We start from the raw sequence: 14906 nt of genomic DNA, 5'->3' as shown, positions 1-14906 counted from the left end.
TTTTAGATTCCACATATGAGTGATCTCCTATGGTATTTTTCTTTCTCTTTCTGGCTTACTTCACTTAGAATGACATTCTCTAGGAACATCCATGCCATTTGCTGCAAATGGCATTATGTTATCGATTTTTATGGCTGAATAGTATTCCATTATATAAATATACTACCTCTTCTTTATCCAGTCATCTGTTGATGGACATTTAGGCTGTTTCCATGTCTTGGCTATTGTAGATAGTGCTGCTATGAACATTGGGGTGCAGGTGTCATCCTGAAGTAGGGTTCCTTCTGGATATATGCCCAGGAGCAGGATTCCTGGGTCATATGGTAAGTCTATTCCTAGTCTTTTGAGGAATCTCCGTACTGTTTTCCACTGTGGCTGTACCAAACTGCATTCCCACCAGCAGTACAGGAGGGTTCCCTTTTCTCCACAGCCTCTCCAGTATTTGCATTTGTGGATTTTTGAATGATGGCCATTCTGACTGGTGTGAGGTGATACCTCATTGTAGTTTTGATTTGCATTTCTCTGATAATTAGTGACAATGAACATTTTTTCATGTACCTATTGATCATTTGTATTTCTTCCTTGGAGAATTGCTTGTTTAGATCTTCTACCCATTTTTGGATGGGGTTGTTTATTTTTTTCTTATTGAGTCGTATGAGCTGCTTATATATTCTGGAGATCAAGCCTTTGTTGGTTTTATTTGCAAAAATTTTCTCCCATTCCATAGGTTGTCTTTTTGTTTTACTTATGGTTTCCTTTGCTGTGCAGAAGCTTGCAAGTTTCATTAGGTCCCATTTGTTTATTCTTGCTTTTATTTCTATTGCTTGGGTAGACTGCCCTAGGAGAACAATGCTGAGATGTATGTGAGATAATGTTTTGCCTATATTTTCTTCTAGGAGGTTTATTGTATCTTGTCTTAAGTTTAAGTCTTTGATCCATTTTGAGTTTATTTATTTTGAGTGTGTAGTGTAAGGGAGTGTTCTAGCTTCATTGATTTACATGCTACTGTCTGGGATGCTCATCTCATGGTTTCTTTCTACCTCACAACTGTTCCTTATTGGCTTCCTCTGCTGCTTCCTTCTCATCTCCCAGTCACTCAACTCTGGAGTGCCTCCGGGCTCAATCTTTGGATTTCTCTTTTCCACTTAGACTCTCTTTCTAGGAGATCTTACTCAGCTCCTTGGCTGTGAATACTTTATATTCGCTGATGACTCTTGAAATTGTATTTTTAGCCCCTTTATGTCCCTGAACTTCAGGCTTTTATATCCAGCCATCTAGTGGACATTCCATTTGAATGTCTTTGAGGCAGCACATATAATTAATTTTTACTTAACCTTTCCCCTCTCCCTCACAATCTACTTTATCCACATGTTTCCCTATTTTAGTAAATATTAGCTTCAATTTGCTTGGGACAGGAACCTGGAGTTCCCCTTGACTTCTCTCTCGCATACATCCCCTGTTTAATACATTCATAAATCCTACTAACTATATCTTTGAATATGTCTATGATCAACCACTTCTCACCACCTCTGCTGCACCACTTTAGCCCAGGCTGCCATCTTTTCTTGCCTGGCTTATTGCAGTAGCTTCCTAATTAATGGCTATTAGGAATCTGTTCTCTAAACAGTAGCTAGAGTGATCTTTTAAAAATGTTGAGTCCGGTCATTTCACTATGTGGCCCAGAACCCTCCAGTGACTTCTAGTTGTAGTCAGGCTAAAATCCAGAGCTCTGACCATGGCTTCCAAGGCCTAAATGGTTCCCACAACTTTCCTCTTCAGTCTTAATTTAACTTCATCATTCTCCTGCTTCTTCACTCTGCTCCAGCCATACTAACAGCCCTGGTGTTTCCACCATGGAGTCTTGGCATATCTTGTTCCCACTGTCCAGTCTGTTCTTAAAGGTAGCTGTATGACTTATTCCCTGCTTCAATCAGATCATCGCTCATCTTATTAGCAAGGTCCTCCTGCCTGCCCACTATGTAAAATGGCATTTTCCTAACCCTATCACTTTCAATCCCCCTTACCCTAATTTATTTATTTTTATTGCCCTTAAAACCACCTAGTCTACATATTTAGTTATTTGTTATCTTCTCCACCCTATATCTATTCCTCCAGAATGCAGGCTGCCTGAGGGCAAGAACATTTGTCTGTTTTGTTCACTGCTGTATTCCAAGGGCCTAGCACACCACATAATATGAACAAGGTGCTAATATTTGTTGAATGGATAAATGAGTGAATGAGAATAGGCATAACATTTCTCTCCTCCCTGTAGCAATTTATATTTCTATCAGAAAGTATATGAGAATGCCTATTTTCTCATGCTGTCTATAAAATTGGCTATTACTAATCTTGAAAATGTTTTCATTCTAAAAGATGAAAAATGATACATTGTTTTGATTTGCATTTTCCTCATTACACTGATGTTGAGCATATTTTTATATGCTTCTTGGTCACTATTATTTCTTCTAGGGATTTCTTATTTATGCCTTTTGTCTCTTTTACTGTAGTTATTTATCTTTATAATATTGATTTGTAGGAGTAACTTGTATATTATGACTATCAATCTTTCATTTCCTATATGTATTACAAATATTTTCTCCCAGACTGTCACTTTTCTCTTAACTTTGTTAATAGTATGATTTGTCAATCAGAAGTTTTTAATATTTAATAAATCTGCCAGTTTTTTGCTTTATGGCTTCTGGGTTGGTGTTTTGCTCAGGAAATCTTTCCTAACTTGAAATTATGAAAATATTCTCTTGTATTTTCCTCTGGGCCTTTATTATTTTTTTTTTATGTTTAAAGCTTTAATCCATCTGGAGTTTATTTTGGAGATTGTGAGATGTGTTAACATAGTTTATTTTATTTAATGGTGAGCTAGTTGGCTTTATTTCATTATTGACTCATCCATTCTTCCATCTGTGATCCAAAATTCTCTTTTTATCGTATATTAAAGTCCAATATATAAATGTGAGGGGGCAAGGAAAGGTTCTCCCATAGGGCCTAAATAGAGAGCATGGCCCTGCCAGTCCCTTGATTTCAGACTTCTAGCTTCCAGATCCAAACCTGTGAGAGAATTAATCTCTGTTGTTTAAAGCCGCACATTTTGTGGTGCTTTGTATGCATCCATGCCAGGAAGGCCTTTCTTATCTTCCTTTCCTTCTTCCTACTCTCATAGCAGGATCCTTCTCAGAGTAAAACTGCTTAAGCTCAGGTACCTTTTCATGAAAAACTAGGAAAGTTAATAAATTATTTGTACTACTTTGTAAGGACAGTGCTTTGAAATCAAAGTGACAACTTGCTACTCTGATAATTTTCTACTGTCAGACTATAAAATTTCTTTGAATTTGTTTTATTAAATACAAAATTACTTTAATCTCTAATTTCCTTATAACATAGTTTTATAAAAATAAATATTTTATTTATGAGACGAATAAGATTTGGAGTAACATTAAATTTAGAAATCAATATAGAAAGGGTCAGAACTAGGTCATCTTTATTTATTTTTTTATTTTATCTATGATATTAGAAAAGCAATGATAAACCCTTGAGAACATTTAAACTAGAGCAACGAAATATGTTAAAATCTCTGCAAACTTAAATTGGAAATATATACAAAGAGAGAAAATTTTTTTTCTGCAGCAGGTCCCCCATATCCCCTTCAATCAGTTATAGCATCTGTTGGGCATTCCTCGGGGCACAAATAAGCAGGAATGCTCTGGGAAGCAAAACCAAATTGTGTAATATAATAAAAAGTTTGAGGGCACACATGGAGGTCCCACATCTATGAACTGAAAATTGAAAACTCAAAGTGGGCAAGTTGGAAAACCTGAAAACAAAATATTTTTATAAAGTGAAAGAGGGAAAAGAGAATGAAATCCCACAAAATGCTTAATAGTGAGCCTAAGATTGTAGAGATATATGAAAGTGTTGAAAGTGTTACTAAAGAAAATGGAACCAATGTGATCTAAAGTTACTTTTGATGGTTTGGCTCCAAGAAAGAGAAGGGATTTAGCATTATTTAGACTATAACCATTTGAAAAAATTTGTGTGAAATAAGCAGGCTGTGTAGGTGCACATCAATAGATATTCATGCATGTGTGCTTCACCCTCCCCCACCCCCCACCCCAAACAAGGTTACCAAATTGGTCCAGTAACCTCCTTTTCTGGCTTGACAAGTGGCTGGTTTTCTTCTGCTCTTTATCCCCTGGAGCCACTGTCCTTGCTGTGCTTTGACCTGCACTTGGGGAAGGGAACTGCAGTGTGTTCTGCTGCTCATCTAGGAAGTCAGAAGAGGCTAGACTTCTTATTCAAAGGAGCACAGTGCTGGAATTTTTAGCATACCTTTATTGAATGAAATTGAAAATTGAAGGCCCTAAGTGGCGTAAAACAATGTCCACTTGAAAAGCAAAGTGAAGGTATACCATATTTAGGGAGTGACCTCGGAAAGAAGTATTGACCTTGTTTTGGTTTAGCAACTAGAGGGTAAGTTTAAAAAGGAGAGAAAATAAAAATTAAAGTTAATGTTATATGCAAGAACATTTTATGGTTCTTAGAATAATATTGATTGCATAGAGTGGAAGGAAAGCACAGCATTACTTTTTCTTTCATGGATTGGGTTTTTATATTTAATTAAATAACTTTTTCAAGGAAAAACAATACATAATCATTGTAAAAATTCTAATAGTTTTATAAATAGTATATAAAATACAGATGAAAATATTTCCTTCCCTCTCCTCTAACTCAGTTCTGTAGTTTGTTTTTATGCACATGTAAATATATGTATACACCTTTATGACATATTTACATAAATAGGATCATTGTTCTGTAACTTACTTTTTCTACCTAATGTTACATAATGGATATCTTTCTTTGTGAGCATATATGGAACTTTCTCATTATTTCTGATAGCCACATAGTATTCCATCATATGGGTGATTTAAATTTATTTAAAGTAACCCTTATTGGTGAAAAATAACTCCTTAGTTATTCCCAAAGTGATCCCTGTAACCTTAAACAATATACTTCTACTTCCTAATTCCTCATCTTTGGACAATAACTATTGATTGCTGCTATGATAGATGAGGAATTTAGTGTATTTATACTATATCCCACATTCCTTTCTGTTCCTCCTTCTGATTTTTAAATTAATTATATTATTTTTTTACATCATCAAGATTTATAATATTTATATTCTGTTCAGTAATTAGTCCTCTGTGCTTTGTTTATGGGTTGATTAGAAATTTAAACCAAATAAGACGATGTAATGAGTGTGCTAATGTAAATAAGAGTTACTGCCGAAATAAATATTGTGATAGAAGGCACATAACCCTCTGACGCATGGCTGTGATGGAGAGAATATTTCAAGATTTTCTTTTAGTTTCATATCATGACCATGCTAAGAAAGCTCTTTTAAACTGGGCAGAGCCAGAGAACCTCCAGTCAAGGACCAGTGGTCACAATGTTTTGTAGTTTAATTCCCAGCTAGTGAACTAATGTGCTCAGTAGGAATTCACACCTTAGATCATACAGATAAAGACAATAAATCATCATGGGTTATGTTGTACAAATGGTGAAGCAAGGGGGTATTGGCTTCTTTTGGGTGGGACAACACATCCAGAAGACTTGATTCTTTCCCAGAACGACAGTTCCAGCTTCCTCATCTGGAACTAATTATTATCTGAGGTATATTTTCAACCCTCTCATCTAGAAAGCATGTAGAAGATATGGGTGGACTATTCAGTAAAGGGCTGTGTCATGTTTAATAAACTCTAAAATAGTATGACCAGGGAAAATTAAGAGACACACAAGGGTATTTTTCAAAGGTAAAATATGTTACATCCTTACTTTCACTTCTGGGTTTTTGGTTTCTTGAGTTTTTGGTCTTTTGAATTTTTGCCTGAGTCAAGGCCAGCAGTTACCCATGATGTACTTTGGCTGGATCTGGTCGCTTTGATATTGACTCAGAGGCATCAGAGTCAGCCATGGTTGGCATCCACACACAAATTGGAAAGGTGTAGTAGTATCTGTTAGTGAGATTGGGTAGGGATTGGGGTTGGGCATGAGGAGACATATTAACATATTCAAAATGGCATTCTGGAGGATCTCTAAATCCTTAACAATTACTTTCCTACACCATCTAACTTTTGCTTTTTAAAATGTGAACAGATAATTCGTTTAATGTCTGACCTATCTAGTGTAAGCTTTGCTTTTTAGGAGCAGTTTTTTTGCTCCCAAAATTTATTAGCTTTGGTCAGCTACTGGTAGTATTAGTTTGGTCTCTTACAGACGGAAAGAACTTGAGATCTGTAGCCTAGGTTTGGCCTGCTCCTCAGGGCTCCATTGGCCTTGAAGGTCCTGTTGTTTGATGAGAGCCAGCAGTGACCTAGAAACTTCTTCTTGCCTTAATTCCTCCCGGATGACCTTGCCAAGCCCTTCCTGCAGCTGATCATTCTGGGCAGTTAACTCTAGTTTACATCCTATATGTAATCCTTTATTCCAAAGTAAGGCTGAGACCCTTAGGTAATCATCTAATTTTTTTTAGACAGCAGTGTTTTTCTAAAATAAATTGTTAAAAAGCTTATAAAATTTGCAGTAAAAACCCTATAGTTGTTTTGGTAGCTGGATTCCAGCAGGCATACCATAGCTGTCTGGGTGGCATAGCTTATGACAGCTTGTAAGAAAGCAGACTCAAACATGTTCTGTTAGGATATCCTTAGATCTCCATCCAATATGTAGTCAGTACTACATTAGAAAACTTGGTTGTCTCTCTAGGGTTCTATAAAACCTCTGGGACTTTTTCTTCCTAGAAGTTCAAGACTGGACTCTATTGCAGCAATACGATGGCCTAGATGCATATGTTCAAAGGGCAATCAGTGAAGTATTTGTTTAATGTTAAGTGTTTCTTATTTATAGGCACAAAAAGATTTATACACTAAATAAGTTTCCTTCCTAACCCTCCCACTTTCCTCATCCAAACCCTCAGAGGTTACCACTCATACCAGTCAGTGTCTTGAGTGTCCTTCCAAATATGTTCAATATACACATAAGCATATGCATTTATATTTTTAAAAAATGATAACATAATATACATATATATATTGTCCTGCATATTTTTATAACTTAATGATCTATCTTGGTTATTATTTCATGTGAATACTTAAAGAACTCATTTTTTATGGCTACATAGCATTCCATTATTTGGATATACCATAATTTATTTAAACAAATGAACTACATGCATTTAGGTTATTTCTAATATTGTACTATTAAAATGATACTTTATATCATTGCATGAATTTTGTTTCTTACATGTACCACTATATTTATAAGATTTTCCTGGAAGTACCATTTCTGGGTGAAAGGTATGTACATTTTAAGTTTGGATAATAATTACCAACTTGCTCTACTGGGAGGTTATACTAATTTAAACTACTCTGCCCTTGGCAATGTATGAAAGTGCTGCCTGATACACCCCCATCTTTGTCTATACAGTGTATTTTACATTTTCTGATCTTTGCCAATCTAATAGGTGGTATCACATAGTTTTAATTTGCATTTTTCTTATGGGTAACATTGTTCATAATTTAAATTTTATATGGTTAAAGTCCCTGAGTACTTCTTTAGTGAACTGTTTATATCCTTTGCTCATCTTCCTTTTGAGCTCTTGGTCTTTTTGTTATTGGTTTGTTGGAACTGCTATTAATATATTGAGGAAATTAAAGCTAGTTGTATATTGACAAAATTAGTCCTTTTCTATGATATGAGCTACAAATCTTTTTTCAAATTTTAATATTTGTTTTTGTCTTTATTGTGTTAAGAATTTTTTCTATGCAGTAAAATTTATCAATATTTTATATGAGTTCAAGATTTTTATTTATTTTTAAAGTATCTTTTAAAAGCTACCAATCTTCCAATGTTTTCTTCTAGCATAATTATGGTTTTGTATTTCTCATTTAAATCTTTATTCCTTATTTTGGTATAAGGTGAAGGGCATTCCTTGTAGATAACTTGAGGAGTTTTGACTGTGAGGAATTGTTTTCTTTTCATTAGTGGTGTCTGGGTTATATGCAGCACCTATGTTTCCTATTAATTTCTCTTCTACAGTGACAATGTGAAGCAAATTGCTTTGTGGCATTGGGCAGCAAGGAGTCCTGATGGCTGAAGTGTAGTTGAACATGGGACAGCTTTAAGTTATGAGATTAATGGCCAGGTCAAGTTTGGGCAAGTTGACAGAAAGTAGGGATTGAGATGGTTCTGAAGACTACTTAAAAAGCAGTCTCAGCACAGTCACAGCTCCAAGATGAGCATCCACAGAGGAGAGTTTAGCCATGGAGAGCTCTGAGTGAGCCATGGAATTCCTGAAAGCTGGGAGCTGCTCATGGCCTATTCTCCCGAGGCAGCTGCAGAGTCCATGGTTGGTTCTGTTCTCAAAGTTCAGAAGGGGACTCCAGTGGATTTAAGTGCAATAGTTCTCTGCCCTGGCTTTTCATCAGAGTCTACTGGGAAGATTCTGATGTCACCAGTGTGAGAGGAGCATTTTGAAAACTCAGGTGATTGTGATGTGCAGCTGGGTTGAGAACCCTATTTAATGCAGTCAGTTTGCAATCCCTTTGAGTCAAAAATTTCAGTGCTGCCTGCCACAGTGCTTCACACAAATCACCTGATATCCCATTAAATGCAGATTCCCATTTAGACGGTCTGAAGTGGGGCTTGGGATTCTGCATGTCTAACAAGCTTCCAGGTGATGCTGAGGCTCCTGGTCCCCAGACAACACTTGAGTGGCTTGAGCTTGTTACTCCATGTGCAGAGCCAGACTTACACCAGTCCACAAGCATCAGTAAGCATCTTTCTACCATGATCCTACTCTCTGACAGAACTTACTTAGTGTAGTAGAAGGAACACAGGCCAAGAGGCCTGCTTTCCAATTCCAGTTCTGCCTGTAATTAGAGGCAAGAGAAGTCTCTTAAAAGTGCTTCAGTCTTTCACCTTCTTACCACCTTTTTATGTGGAAAGACAGTCTGGATTCTGCAGTAAGGACCCTAGCTTCTGTTAGTGGCCTTTCTTCCCCCCAGGGAATGGGGCCTAAACCCCGAACTTAGGATCAACTTGAGGAAGTAAAACTAATCAAAGTTAAAAAATTAAAGGAGAGTAAATGTTAAATTGTAAGCTATAGCAAGTAGAAAAAGAATGCAGAGAATCTAGGGTGGAACGTCCACTGGAATATTTGGAGGGAGGTTTAAGTTCAGTTTCATTACTGGCTTTAAGTTCAGTTTCATTTACTGTAGTGCTGCTTCAGGGGCAGTTCTCATGCTTTTATGTTTGTTGCCTTTAAAAAAGCATCCTTCAACAGTGAGGAACAAAACATATTTTTCTGCTTTAAATTAAAATGATGTGATAGAAAGGCCTACATCTGTGGAAGTAAATGTTTGAAATGCTAAGAAAAACTCTCCTTTTTCTATCTTTAATTTTTCAAGGCTAATCTTGACTATTAAGAGATTGATGCTGAAAAGAAAATCACCATGATCATATAGGCTGAGTCAAAAATCCTTGTGTACCTCCCTGTGGACACTAATAAATACTATCAGAGATTACCTAAAATAGAAATTTAAATTGCTTAAATTATAAGTAATATTGAAAGTGACATGTATCCCTATCTTAACTTGGAAAAGAGACCACATAATTTATTTAGATTTTATAACATAGATGCACAGGAATTTTTGACTCATCTCTTTTGATATCAAAGAAGGTGTATTTTGCATTGTAAGTAGAGTTTTACTGAATTATAGCTTCTCTTAGGAAGAGGTTGTATGACCAGCATTCAGGTATAGAAAACATGAAATGAAACAGTTATCCTCATTTGATGAATTATATTCAGTACACACAGTTTAGCTCTAACTGTTCTCTGAATATCCTGAGTTGTTTTTTTTTTTCCCTCTATTGCTAGGTTATTTTTAAATTGCAGACTGCCAGTACTTCTTCTCAGAAACACATACTATTACGGTTTTATTGTATTTGGTAGATCTTTTATATGATTAACTTTGATTATCATAATGTGAGTGATAATATAATACAGTAGAAAAATCTCATTTTAGATTAATAAACACAATATATGTCATTTTATAGAAGGATTATTTTGGTTGCAAGTGATAGAAAACCCAACTCAAATTGTGTGAAAGAAGGGGCTTTTTGGAGCTATGTAATTGAAAAATTTGAGGGTAGAGCTAGCTTCAGGTATGGTTGGTGTAAATAGTTTAATCAGAATCATGTCTCTCTGCATCTTATGGCCTTGCTTTCCTCTGCATTGGCTTTATTCTCAGGCTCCATTTAATTACATGATGCTGCCAACACTGCCAGGGTTTTATCTTTCTGATTCAAATCTAGTGGAAAAGGAATAGCCTCTATCCTGCTCCCCTAACCAGAGTCCTCAGTCACATCTCATTGGCTCTGATTGAATTATTTGCCTTCCTGAGTCCCTGAGGCCAGCAGGACTGGTGCCCTAATTGGCCAGATCAGAGTCCACTGATCATCTGGGGAGTTGGGAGACCATGTCCACATTGACAGGGGAGAAGGGAATGAGTCTTTAGAGGAAAATTGGCTGTTGTTCCATAAGAAGAAGGAATGGATACTTGATGTAAAAGCCAATAACAACAACAGTCTCTCTATATATCCTTCTTCATCTAAGCCAATATTAAAAATCATTTATGTTGCCTAAATACAAAGATTTTAGTGGTAGAAGGCCATGGAGGTTGTGCTTTGTGGTTGGATGGTGTAGAGCTAGAATTTAAAACAATAATTCCATCTATAAAATGCAGAACCTCAGTGAAATAATAAAAGATGATAGTATTGGATACTTAATAGCTTAACTGACAGGCAGGAAGGATATTAAAAATATTTGACAACCTATGTAGTGGCTCGGAGTGAATTGGCTGCAGCCAATCAGAACTACTGCTGATCGTGACCTATCAACAGGGCCCCTGTGTGAGTGCTGGCAGGATGACAGCCCAGCTAACTAAGAGGTGTTATAAAGGTGCCACCAGATTTCTCAGAAAACAGCTTCTGTATGTTTCCTAGGGCTGCCATAACAAAGTACCACAAACTGGGTGGCTTAAAACACAGAAATTTATTCTCTCACAGTTCTGGAGGTTGAAAGTCAGAAATCAAGATGTCTTCAGAGCCATGCTCCTTCCATAGGCTCTAGAAAAGAGTCTTTCCTTGCCTTTTCTAGCTTCTGGTAGTTGATGGCAATCCTTGGCTTTCTTTGGCTTGTAGATGTGCTGCTGTAATCTTCGCCTCTTTCTTCCTACGGTCTTCTCTCCTGAGTGTCTGCCTCCCTAGCTGAATTTCCTTCTTCTTATAAGGACACCAGTCATATTGGATTTAGGGTCTGCCCTATGATTTCGTCTTTATTGATTACATTTTCACAGACCCTGTTTCCAGTAGTGTCACAAACAAGGTTCTAGATGTACATGAATTTTGGGTGGGTACTATTCAACTTAGTACAGTTACCTAAAATCAAATGCTCTTACATAGTTGGCATGATGCAAAATTTTTAAAAATGTTCAGTATGAAGTTGCTCACAGACACTATAAAAAGTTCTTATTTTATAGTTAAAAACTAGATTTTTGAATCTTACTAAAAGTATTTCAGTGAACTATGAATTTTTTAGCTGGGAGATGCTAGTCTATTTTTTTTTTCTACATCAGATAAAGTAGCTACATCTTTAATCATGATTATTTTAATTCTGTTAAAATATGAGTGTTAGTGTGACATTTTGGTGGAGAATTAATAATATTCATTGATATGTATGTGTGTTTGTGCAGGAGATACTACGTTTTTACACATGACTTCATTAAATTCAAACAAGTTTTGCCTAAAAAAAAAAAAGGAACTGACCACAGTTAGATGAACATCATTCATTAATGTACTTAACTAATGAATGTAAGTACAAGAAACAGGAGAGAAATGCAACTGGTGAAGGGCTTGAAAATCATATCTTCTAATGAACATTTGAGAATGGTGGTAATTGTCTTCAGCTCTTTGAAGGATGGCTCAGTGGAAAAGAGTTTAGACTGCAGAGGGAAGAACTAGAACTAGTGAATTAAGGTTGAAGGGAAATATTTCAGTGCAATATAGGACAAAACTTTCTCAATGAGCAATGTGCTGTAAACCACAATGGAGGAGGTAGTCATGTAAGGGAGTAAAGTGCAGATTCCTGGAAGTGCTGCATAATTACCTTTCTGGGACCTTTTAATGGAGATGTTGCTTTGAACAACAAATTGAAATGGGGGTTCCTTCTAGATTCAAGTTCTCCTAAAATTTCTCTTTCTATATATGCCATGGACATAAATATTAATTACATGATAAGGTATTTCTGTAAGTTTAAATGCTTTTTAATAGCTGCCAACCTAAAGCGTTGTTCTGTGGCTTCTGTGCTATGAACTGCTTGGGACAAAAAGGAGGTGGGGGAGATTTAATCTAAGAGAAGGAGAGAGATCATTAATAGCTGAGAAAGGTAAGGGATTAAAACTTCTATTTATTGAGTATCTACTATGTGCAGGGATATTGGATGAATTTCTTTATCCATATTATCTCATCTCATCTAACATACTTGGTCTTTCATTGCTTGTTTTGGAGCTTATGAGAAGCTGTAGTTCTTAGAATGATGAGTTCCTACAATAATTGGCATTTTCTTATGTATTCTTTGGTGTTGGAACACAGGACTCTTCTGATGGCTACATGTGCAAAACACATTTGCAAATTAAAAGTGGGACTACAGTGTCACATCCAGGAACATCTGCCCTTGTACAGACATGTCTTCCGATGGAGGTGAGTGATTTAACATGTCACATTTTCCTTTTCAGTCTTTGTAAAGTATGAAGTAAAAATTTAAATTGATAAATATATATTTTAAAAAATTAACTGCCATCAGATCCTAGCCTGCTGTAGGAGGAGAAGTGAACATCATTTGTAGGAGGTATTTTCTCGTATAATGTTGAAAGCGGGAACTGTGGTAAAGATCCACTCCACGTCTGTACAGATTGTGGTGAGTCTTCACCCTTTTGGTTTCTCTTTGATCTGAAGACCACATGCTTTCTGTTGCCTGTTGATCTTTCTCCAGTGAAATTCCCCCAGGATAATACAGGCCTGACCCTCAGCTGTTTAAGACTTGGGTAGAGACCTCTTTGCCTAGTCTGCCTTTAATTTTTTTCCTCATGCCTTTTAAAATATGCTGGATCTGGGTCTCATTCCTTAGGGGACTTTAACCTTGACTTGAAAATCTTGCTAAATTAAAATTTAATAAGGTACTAATAATGGATTAATGGTTTTCTGGGATATTTTCAATTTTCTTTTGATCAAAATGCAAATAGCCTTATTGTACTTTTTTATTGTTAATAAAATTTTTAATATATCCATTGTAAAAATAAACAATAGAGAAATATATAAAAAAGTTAAAAAAATTCCCATACATCCTTCAACTGGAAGTAATAGCTATTAATATTTTAGTTTCATACATTCTATCATATACACACATACGTAGCTCTGTTCTGCAATAAGCAGGGATAGCACGGATACCTTTCCCTGTCAGTAAATGTAGATATCCATATATTAATGGCTCTAATGCATTCCATCCTATGGATGCACCATAATTATGTGGAACCCATACTGAAGTAAAATACTTGAATTTTAAAATAAAATTGGTGGGGATCAAATTGCTTCAACATAAAGAAAGAAAGCTAATGCTTAGAATTCCGAGTATCCTGGTAAAATGGGAAAGGAGACTTTTTTTTTAAGGAAGAGCCCTTTCTCAGGACCTGTTAAATCAGACCTATCTGTCAATCCAGTGCTAACCCCCTCTGCCAGTGTATGATGCTGGCCTGGAAGTAACTCTCGCCAATATAATTTAGTTTGCAAGTTATTCGTGAGGGTATTGTGCTTGGTAATAGAGTAAAGTGCCCTGAGTGAGTGTTCAAATCTTGATTACTGCTTCGTGGTTCGAAAAACCAACATCATATCTGAAGCCAAGCATGTTAGGAAGCTTTTCGGCTCTTATGTATTAACTTTAGAAAATGCATATGATGATGATTTAAAGGATGAACTACCAGTTTTTACCTAACAAGCTGGCAGAGATTTGAAAAACACTCAAAAGTGGTGTTGACAGCGTGAGGGGACTGACACTTTCTGGTTGATGTTTTAACTTCATGAAGTTTAAAGATGTGCACATACAATGAAAGATCTATTCCAATTCTAGGAATTTAGCTTAGTAAAGTATAATTTTTTTCAACATTTTTTGGCAACATTTCCCAACAAATTTCAGGCATATGAAAAAATTGAAAGAATTTTGCAGGGAACACCCATGTACTTATTATCTAGACTCTACCATTAACACTTTGCTGTGCTTGCTGTATTGTATATCTATCCCTCTATTCGTCTATTAATACATCTTCTTTTTTGATGTAATGCTTTTACATCAAAGTAAATTACAGACAAATACTCATAAAATAATAAGAAATGTACACAAAGATTTACCTGCAAGTATACTCATTTTCCCATTATTTATAATGGGAAAAAATAGAAACAACTGAAATGTTCAACAGTAGTGGATTAGTTACTTATGGTTACTCTGTGATGAAGTTTGTGATTCAGTAGGTCTGGACTGGGCCTGAGAATTTGCAGTTCCAAGTTCCCAGGTTATGCTGATGCTGCTGGTTCAAGGACACACTTTGAGAACCACTGCACTACTTTAGAATAGAATGCTTAGCATATTTGAGGTGCTATATAACTGAGATGGTTAGTTAATATGATGTTTGATAGAGTTGATATTGCAACAGTCTTGATGGGATGAAAAAGGTCTTAGGTTGAGCCTGAGATGGAGATTCCTGTTAAAGTGACTTATTAGGGTTGTGCTC

General features: G+C 36.1%; 1 protein-coding gene across 6 annotated transcripts in view; it reads left to right on the top strand.

Annotated features, from left to right (window-relative positions):
* Window positions 1–14906, top strand: part of ATG10 (autophagy related 10) — a 203943-nt gene that overhangs the window by 39625 nt on the left and 149412 nt on the right. For 5 of the 6 annotated variants that reach the window (XR_012071350.1, XR_012071349.1, XM_072958441.1 and 2 more), the window contains exon 3: window positions 12718–12825. The exons of the other annotated variant lie outside the window; for it this stretch is intronic. Coding sequence is in view for 3 of the 5 variants with exons in the window: in XM_072958441.1 (XP_072814542.1) it covers window positions 12718–12825 (108 nt within the window). In the remaining 2 variants the exon portion in view is untranslated. The remainder of the gene's footprint in view (window positions 1–12717; window positions 12826–14906) is intronic. 6 annotated transcript variants of the gene reach the window in all.

Source organism: Vicugna pacos, chromosome 3, assembly GCF_048564905.1.
Source record: "Vicugna pacos chromosome 3, VicPac4, whole genome shotgun sequence".
Classification (NCBI taxonomy): domain Eukaryota; kingdom Metazoa; phylum Chordata; class Mammalia; order Artiodactyla; family Camelidae; genus Vicugna; species Vicugna pacos.
The sequence above is the reverse complement of the archived record's forward strand: the minus strand, read 5'-3'. Positions and strand labels throughout refer to the sequence as shown.